We start from the raw sequence: 9,691 nt of genomic DNA on the forward strand, positions 1-9,691 counted from the left end.
GCTCTATAAATAAAATGTATTATTATTGATATATATATGCACATGTATACAGAAAAAATATATAAATAATCTAATTATAAAAATCAACATAATCACTTCTAAATAAATACATGAATAAAGAAATAATAGGAGAGAAGAATAGGAGTGATCCCCGTAGCACTGAGAGAAGAGAAATGGTAAATAAATGGTTCACACTTTATGAACTGTCACTGCTGTTATTTATTAAAGCAACACTTTCCTCCAGAATGTGAAGGTTATTTGATTTGATGAAATATTTGACTTTTAACATTAACAGTTTAGCTTTTACCAAAAACAAGACTTTTACATATGATGCGAATTTTGGTCAGATTCAGTCCGTACATCACAGGGTTAAAGAGCGGCTGACATGTGAGCCAGTATAAAGACAAAAAGATGCGCAGAATATTTGGCGCACTGCTCATATCAAACCTGTTTTGCATTATTTCAAAGAAAGCCCCGAAGGAGAAGTTGAGCAGAGAGGCGAGGTGAGGTGTGCAGGTGCTGACGGCTTTCTGTCTCGTCTGTTTAGAGCCAGAGAAACAGACTCTGAGGATCTTCATGTACGTGTAACAGATTAAAGTTACAAGAGCAAGTTTTGAGATATAAATGTAAATCAATCCAAAGATGTTATTGACTGTTGTGTCAGAGCAGGCCAGTTTCACAATAGAGTAGTTGTCACAGTACACTTTGTTAATGATGTTCCCACACAGCTGTAAAGAGGCACTCAATGATATCGCCACAAGGACCACAAGAAAAGGGGGTAACCATATCACAGCAATGAGAATGGCTATTTTGTCAGAAGTCATCCGTGTGTTATACTGAAGAGGGAAACAGATAGCGAGGCACCTGTCGTAGGACATGACAGCTAAATTAAAAAACTGTACATTGGCATATGTGTACACACAGAAAATCTGCAGGAAACAAGCTGAAGCAGAGACAGTGTGAATGTCAGAGAGGATCTGAAGCAGCAGCAATGGAAACAACCCTGTACTACCATACAGTTCATTTACAAACAGGCTGCACAGAAACATGTACATAGGTTCATGTAAGCTTCTGTTCACACAGATAACCACAATCAGCAGGAGGTTGGCACAGATAATCAACATGTATAAAATCATCACAATTAGAAAGAAGACGTATTTAAAAATCCCGACTTCAAAGTAGGCAGCAAGTGTGAAATATGAAACATGTGTAGCGTTGATCATGATCCTCTTCTGGGTTATTTCAGACAAACTAGTTGCAGGATGGTGTGGTGCAGTGTGTGGATTTATAACAGTTTAAATGTCAAAGCTGTGCTTGTTTAACAACACAAAACCAGTATTCGGGATTTATTCCTATAAAATCAAATGTGACAGATTCAACAGTCTCACCAGTCGAGTAATGCTGAGGTTAGAAATGACACACAGTTAAAGCCACTGTGTAATCATCTGTCCCGCTGCAGTCAGACTGTCAGCCCCTCCTACCTGGAATGAAAGACTCATTCTGCCTCTTTTAAAGTTTATAAGTCAATGGACGCCCACTGCAGTAATCTGATCTCATTATCAAAGGACATATCTCACTGAGAGGGGAAAAAAGTAAAAACATTTCAGACCAAATATTGATTCCAGTTTTGTGAAACATGTCAATACAGAATACGATTGCAGAGCTCCTCACCACCATCACAACAACTAAACACCAATATCTGTTGGCTGATCATCCCACCAGTAACATTTAATATCATCCAATTATCTGTGACGAGCAGCCATAAAGCTGTTGAACTCATGGTTACACTAAGACACTTGATGTTGAATCTTCCTTTCGTTTGTCACACTTCTTTTTAGATGCAGTATTTAAATGCTGTTAAATGTAGTCCATTGTTCAAGTTGTTGAAATCAGGCAGTTGGTCAGTGACTTCCAGCATCAGCCACCAGCAAAAAAGCAGTCCTTACACATTGGTATGATACACAGCTGGTTGCCGTTATTGTTTAACAGTGCCTGGTGGCGTCAGGAGGTAACATGGCGGAGGGTACAGTCTCAGTCCGAACTTGTCGAAATCAGGTGCTAAGGCAGTGACTTTCAGAAACCAGCGGAAAAAGGCGTCCTTTAATGTTAGCATGATAAGCAGCCAGTTGCCGTCATAGTTTAACGGCAACTTGCCGCATCAGGGGGTAACGCGGTATGACAAGGACAAAAGTTAAGGTGGCGAAAGTCTGAGTGGGGGAGGGTGAGAGGGGTGGTGGATAGTTCCAACAAACACTGACTTTCATCTGGAAGGTCGGTGTCCACTTCCTGTAAGACTGAAAAGCCAAACCCTGTTCTTGTTTCCTAAACCCAGGAGGAAAAAACTGTCAATTACAGTGTAATAGCGATGTAGTCCTTTTATTTTGAAAGAGACTGTATGCAAACTGTACATTTCCTGTGAAAACAGAAGTGTATTTTGAAAACAGACAATGCATGTAACAGGCTGAAGTTGACACGGCGTCCCAGAACGTCAACAACCAACACACCCAGGGTACCTTGGACGCCATATGTGGACGTGGAAAGCACAAGTGGTTCTGTTTATCCCTCATAAACTCCTCTAACTCTACACACACCGGGCCTGGGCCCAGGAGACGCAGAAGAAGGGCAGGTGCTCTTCTCGTGATGGGAGTCTTCAACCACGTTGACCTGAGGAAGTCCCAGGTACAAACAGCAAATACACGCTGCCACCAGGGGTGAAAGAACACTTGACCAGTGTTACTGTACAATCTCCCAGGCGTTTCACACTCCTCTAGGCCAATCTGACCACTGCACGGTCTTTCTTATCTCCCAGCTTCGTCAGCAGCTAAAGACTGTTAAATGGACTGTCAGGCCTGTGAGGCGTTTTTTTACCAGAGGCTGCTGACGAGCTAAGACACCACTGAAATCACTGATTTTTCTACTCTTAAAGAAGCATGTGATGGGGTAGACGAATACACTGATACACTATCCTCCTATATGAACTTTTCTCAGGAGATGTGTATTCCATCAGAAATGGTGTCTGTGTTTGGCAACAGAAAACCTTGGTTTAACATTGTGCCGATCAACTTGCCCCTGTTTTTACTGACCTGCATAACTTGTTTCTGAGCACACTTAAAATCCCGGCACTGTATAAATCTGCTACAGTCATTCCTGTGCCCAAAAAGTCCAACCCTTCTTGCCCGAATGATTACAGGCCTGTTGCTCTAACCTCTGTTATAATGAAGGCGTTTGATCGACTTGTATGTGACCACTTGTCTAGCATTATAAACCTAGATATGTATCAATTCAATTCAATTCAATTCAATTTTATTTATAAAGCCCAATATCACAAATCACAATTTGCCTCACAGGGCTTTACAGCATACGACATCCCTCTGTCCTTATGACCCTCACAGCTGATCAGGAAAAACTCCCCAAAAAAACCCTTTAACGGGGAAAAAAAATGGTAGAAACCTCAGGAAGAGCAACTGAGGAGGGATCCCTCTTCCAGGACGGACAGACGTGCAATAGATGTCGTACAGAACAGATCAGCATAATAAATTAACAGTAATCCGTATGACACAATGACACAGAGAGAGAGAGAGAGAGAGAGAGAGATGCAGGTAATGACAGTAGCTTACAACAACATTAATGAAAGTAATAATATTATAGTTATAGTTCTGGCTACTGTGGTACAATATGTTGAAAGTATGTATTAATATCTGACAGTATACTTGTGTGACAATAGTCATATGTGTATAATAACAGTAGAAGTATGACTAATGACTAATGATGGCAGCAGCAGCAGGAGGCATCTGGCAGGACCACGGCAGCAGCACAACCACACACGTCACGCTGTCCAGGCACCGCTGTGATATGAGTTAACCTGAGAGACAGTGGAGCACAAAGGCTCCGGAGAAGAAGCCGAGTTAGTGACATCCAGAATGGCCGAGTTAGCAAGATGCAGTAATAGAATACGAGAGAGAGAGAGAGAGAGAGAGAGAGAGGGAGAGAGAGGGAGCCCGGTGTATTATAGGGGGGTCCTCCGGCAGACTAGGCCTAAGTCAGCCTAACTAGGGGCTGGTACAGGGCAAGCCTGAGCCAGCCCTAACTATAAGCTTTATCAAAGAGGAAAGTCTTAAGTCTAGTCTTAAATGTGGAGACGGTGTCTGCCTCCCGGACCGTAACAGGAAGATGATTCCACAGGAGAGGAGCCTGATAGCTGAAGGCTCTGGCTCCTGATCTGCTTTTGGAGACTTTAGGGACCACGAGTAACCCTGCGTTCTCAGAGCGCAGTGTTCTGGTGGGATAATATGGCACTATGAGCTCTCTAAGATATGACGGAGCTTGACCATTTAGAGCTTTATAAGTTAACAGTAGGATTTTAAATTCAATTCTGGATTTTACAGGGAGCCAGTGCAGAGAAGCTAAAACAGGAGAAATATGATCTCGTTTCTTAGTTCCTGTTAGTACACGTGCTGCTGCATTCTGAATTAGCTGGAGAGTTTTTAAGGACTTACTAGAGCTACCTGATAATAGAGAGTTACAGTAATCCAGCCTTGAGGTAACAAAAGCGTGGACCAATTTTTCTGCATCTTTTCGGGTCAGGATAGGCCTAATTTTCACAATATTACGCAGATGAAAAAATGCAGTCCGTGAGGTTTGCTTTAAATGAGAATTAAAAGACAAATCTTGATCAAATATTACTCCGAGGTTTCTTACGGTAGTGCTAGAGGCCAGAGCAATGCCATCTGGAGAAACTATGTCATCAGATAAAGAGTCTCTGAGTTGTTTGGGGCCAAGAACAATAACTTCAGTTTTGTCTGAATTTAACATCAGGAAATTGGTGCTCATCCAAGTTTTTATGTCTTTAAGGCAGTTATGGAGTTTAGTTAATTGATTACTTTCTTCAGGCTTCATCGATAAATACAACTGTGTATCATCCGCATAACAATGGAAATTTATAGAGTGATTTCTAATGATGTTACCTAAAGGAAGCATATATAGAGTAAATAGGATTGGTCCGAGCACAGAACCTTGCGGAACTCCAAAACAAACTTTGGTACGTAAGGATGATTCATTACGAACGTCAACAAATTGAAAACGATCAGATAAATAAGATTTAAACCAGCTTAGTGCTGAACCTTTTAGGCCAATTAAGTGATCCAGTCTCTGCAGTAGAATTTGATGGTCAATTGTGTCAAACGCCGCACTAAGATCTAATAAAACAAGTACAGAGACGAGTCCTTTGTCTGAAGCAATCAGAAGGTCATTTGTAATTTTAACTAGTGCTGTCTCAGTGCTATGATGCACTCTAAATCCTGACTGAAATTCCTCAAATAAATTATTATCCTGGAGAAAATCACACAGCTGGTCTGCGACTACTTTCTCAAGGATCTTTGACATAAAGGGAAGATTAGATATTGGTCTATAGTTGGCTAACACCTCTGGATCCAGGGCGGGCTTTTTTAGGAGAGGTTTAATTACAGCTACCTTAAAAGACTGTGGTACATAGCCTGTTAATAAGGATATATTGATCATATCTAATATATGAGTGTTAACTAAAGGAAAGACCTCCTTAAGTAGCCTAGTTGGGATGGGGTCTAAGAGACACGTTGATGATTTAGATGAAGAAATCACTGCGGTCAATTCTTGAAGAGAAATTGGGGAGAAGCAATCTAAATATATATTAGATTCTACAGCTGTGTTTGAGGTTAGATAGGTAGGCCTACCATCTGAGGGCAGGAGGTCATGAATTTTGTCTCTAATAGTTAGAATTTTGTCATTAAAAAAGCTCATAAAATCATTACTGCTAAGGGCTAAAGGAATACAAGGCTCAATAGAGCTTTGACTCTCAGTCAGCCTGGCTACAGTGCTGAAAAGAAACCTGGGGTTGTTCTTGTTTTCTTCTATTAATGCTGAGTAATAGTTTGCTCTGGCATTGCGGAGGCCCCTCTTATAAGTTTTGAGACTGTCTGTCCAGATTAAACGAGATTCTTCCAGTTTGGTTAATCACCAATTCCTTTCAAATTTTCGCGATATTTGTTTTAACCTACGGGTTTGAGAGTTATACCAAGGAGCAAACTTTCTTTGCTTTGTTAACTTCTTTTTAAGAGGAGCTACAGAGTCAAGTGTTGTTCGCAGCGAGCCTACGGCGCTATCAACAAAATGATCAATTTGGGAGAGGTTAAAGTCGGCACGGGAAACCTCTGTTACTGAAGGTATTGGTATTGAATTTAACGACGAAATAATCTTTTCCTTAAATTTTGTGACAGCACTATCTGATAAACATCTAGTATAGTAACTGTTCCTGAGTGGCGTGTAATCGAGTAAAAAGAAATCAAAAGTAATCAGATAATGATCTGATAGCAAGGGATTCTGTGGAAAGACTTTTAGGTTATCAATTTCAATTCCATACGTCAGAACTAGATCGAGGGTATGGTTAAAACAATGAGTGGGTTCATGTACACCCTGACTGAAGCCAATGGAGTCTATTAATGAGATAAACACGGTAGCCAGGGAGTCATTATCAACGTCGACATGAATGTTAAAATCGCCTACAATAATAACTTTATCTGATTTAAGAACTAAACTGGATAAAAACTCTGAGAATTCAGATACAAATTCAGAATACGGGCCAGGAGCACGGTACACTATAACAAATAAAAGTGGCTGCGAGGTTTTCCAGGTCGGATGTAAAACACTAAGAACGAGGCTTTCAAATGAATTATAATCTAGTTTAGGTTTAGGGCTGATTAACAGACTAGAGTTAAAAATGGCTGCAACTCCCCCTCCTCGGCCACTGCCTCGAGGAATGTGGGTATTATTATGACTGGGAGGAGTGGACTCATTTAGACTAACATATTCATCTTGACACAGCCAGGTTTCAGTGAGACTGAGTAAATCAATATGATTATCTGATATTAATTCGTTTACTAACACTGCTTTAGACGATAGAGACCTGATATTTAACAGTCCGCATTTAATTCTCCTGTTTTGTCTTTCTGTCACAGAAGAGGTTTTAATTTTTATGAGGTTGTTATGCACAACTCCTCTTTGTTTAATTTTAGATTTAAATAATTTAGGTGGTCGGGGGACAGACACCGTTTGTATAAAACTATGAAAACTATGGCTGGGTAACTGAACTAGAAGCTCAGAGAGGCGTTTAGGACTGCAACTCTCTGTCCTGGTCTCAACTCTGGGTTGTCAGGGATTTAAATTACTAATAAAATTTGCCAGGTTCGTAGAAATGAGAGCAGCTCCATCCAAAGTGGGATGAATGCCGTCTCTCCTAATAAGACCAGGTTTTCCCCAGAAAGTTTGCCAATTATTAACGAAACCCACATCATTTGCTGGACACCACCTGGACAGCCAGCGATTAAATGATGACATGCGGCTAAACATGTCATCACTGGTCAGATTTGGGAGGGGTCCAGAGAAAACTACGGAGTCCGACATCGTTTTTGCATATTCACACACCGAGGCAATATTAATTTTAGTGACCTCCGATTGGCGTAACCGGGTGTCATTGCCGCCGACGTGAATAACAATCTTACTGAATCTACGTTTAGCTTTAGCCAGCAGTTTTAAATTTGATTCAGTGTCGCCCGCTCTGGCCCCAGGGATACATTTGACTATGGCCGCTGGTGTTGCTAACTTCACGTTCCTCAGAATAGAGCTGCCAATAACCAGAGTTTTATCCTCAGCGGGTGTGTCGCTGAGTGGGGAAAAGCGGTTGGAAACGTGAACAGGCTGGTGGTGAGCCGTGGGCTTCTGCTTGGAGCTGTGCTTCTGGCGAACCGTAACCCAACCTCCCGGCTGAACGGGAGTTACCGGAGGACAGTTAGCTGAGGCTAAGGCTATGCTATGTGGCTCCGCACCGGCTACAGGGGGCTGGCTAACTACCGCAGCTACTGAATGGTTTTCCATGGTGCGGAGCCGCGCTTCTAATTCACTAAGCCTCGCCTCCAACGCAGAAAATAAGCTACACTTATTACAATTACCACTGTCGCTAAAGGAGGCAGAGGCATAACTGAACATTTGGCACACCGGGCAAGAAAGAGCAGGAGAAGGAGAAGCCATGGCTAAGCTAAAGTAGCTAACAAGGCTAAGAGCGTGCAAACAACAGCTAAGAGATTAGCGAGAAAGTCGTAGAAAGAAGGAGAGCTATAAGTGCTTAAACAGAACCAGTGTGGGTTATGACTTGAAGTAGACGTTAAAGCAGCGTTAAAGCAACTGAGGTGAGAAAGCAGGCTAGCAGAATTCACCAGAGCAGTACAGAGACACTGTCACAGAAACACCGGAAATGACACAACTCGCTTACCGCAATACGTCAGCACGTCAATCTGTTCGCTTACCAACCCAACAGGTCTGTAGATGATGCTGTATCCATGTGTCTCCACACCATCCCGCAGCACCTAGAGGCCTCTGTTATATAGTTTTAGCCATTTGTGTGGTTTTATGTTTTTATCTTGTCACTCCTTGCCTGTATGAGCAATCTACACCAAGGCAATTTCCAGTCAACCATGTGTGTTGAAATGGCAAATACAGATCTATCTATCTATGTCTCTGTACTGTAGGTGGTCGTGTTCACACAGGCCTCACCAACTTTTATGAGACTGAGAGCTAACTGAACTCTCGAGAGCATGTTTGTACCAACACGTTCTCACTCTGATCTCATCACATCGTCCAAGGTACCCTGGGTGTGTTGGTTGTTGATGTTCTAGGACGTCAACTTCAGCCTGTTACATGCATTGTCTGTTTTCAAAATACACTTCCTAATCCCTGAGAGGAATGGTGAATTTTAGGCAAGGTTGGCCTCAGTTCATCTCCTTTAGGCTGTTGTGCATATGAAATAGAATGTAGAGCCAAACCATGATGTCTTTTCTTAACCTAACCACATGCTGTTGTTGCTTAAAACTAACCACCTGCATTTGTTTCCTGGACCTACTCACGTGCTTTTGTCACCTAAACCTAACAATTTCATTTTGATCCCTAACCCTAACTAGGTGATTTTGTTACCTGAACCTATCAACATGCTTCTGTTACCTAAACTAAACCATGCGCTTTTGTTATCTTAACCTGACAACGTGCTTCTGTGGCCTACACGTATCCACATTATTTTGTTACCTAAACCTAACCACTTGCTCTTTGTCTTGCCTTAATCTAGCCATGTGCTTTGTTGCTTATTCTATTCGTGGGTATAACATAATGCAGTCTTGATTTTCTGTTATCACCCTGGAGACTTAAGTTTCTCGATCATTCATAAGTAAAGAGAGAACTGTTTGTCCTTTAATATCACCCATTTAGTGGTGTGTTTTTGGTGTGAGTCTCTGACTGACAAGCCAAGAATTAAGAAGTAACATGTTACATTAAGGTACAGAAGATTTTGTTTTCTTCTCTGAGCTCTGTTTTAAAAATTGCAAACAGCAGTCCGTTCCCCATGTTAGAAACTAAAGTCCCTGTGGTGATGAAGTGAGTGTGCTACTGTGGGCATTCACTGACGTTAAGAGCAGTATAAGTTCCAGTTCAGTTTGGATGGACTCACAGTCTCACCACATGAGACTGAATGTAGGAATTCTCACAATGTCATAAACTGACTGTGGTTTTGTTATTTTTTAATCTCAACACAATATTTTGTTTGATTTTAATGAAGGGAATGCATGATAACCTGTTTTGTGTCTTTACAGTGAATTCTGTTTGCGTGAGGAGGATC

General features: G+C 41.5%; 1 protein-coding gene across 1 annotated transcript; it reads right to left on the reverse strand.

Annotated features, from left to right (window-relative positions):
• Positions 1–296: 296 nt before the first annotated feature.
• Positions 297–1,223, reverse strand: LOC117259252 (olfactory receptor OR9H1-like). Its single transcript, XM_033630497.2, has one exon. The coding sequence runs from the start codon at positions 1,221–1,223 to the stop codon at positions 297–299; it is 927 nt and encodes a 308-aa protein (XP_033486388.2).
• Positions 1,224–9,691: the final 8,468 nt, after the last annotated feature.

The sequence above is a fragment of the Epinephelus lanceolatus genome, chromosome 4, assembly GCF_041903045.1.
Source record: "Epinephelus lanceolatus isolate andai-2023 chromosome 4, ASM4190304v1, whole genome shotgun sequence".
NCBI classification, from domain to species: Eukaryota; Metazoa; Chordata; class Actinopteri; order Perciformes; family Serranidae; genus Epinephelus; species Epinephelus lanceolatus.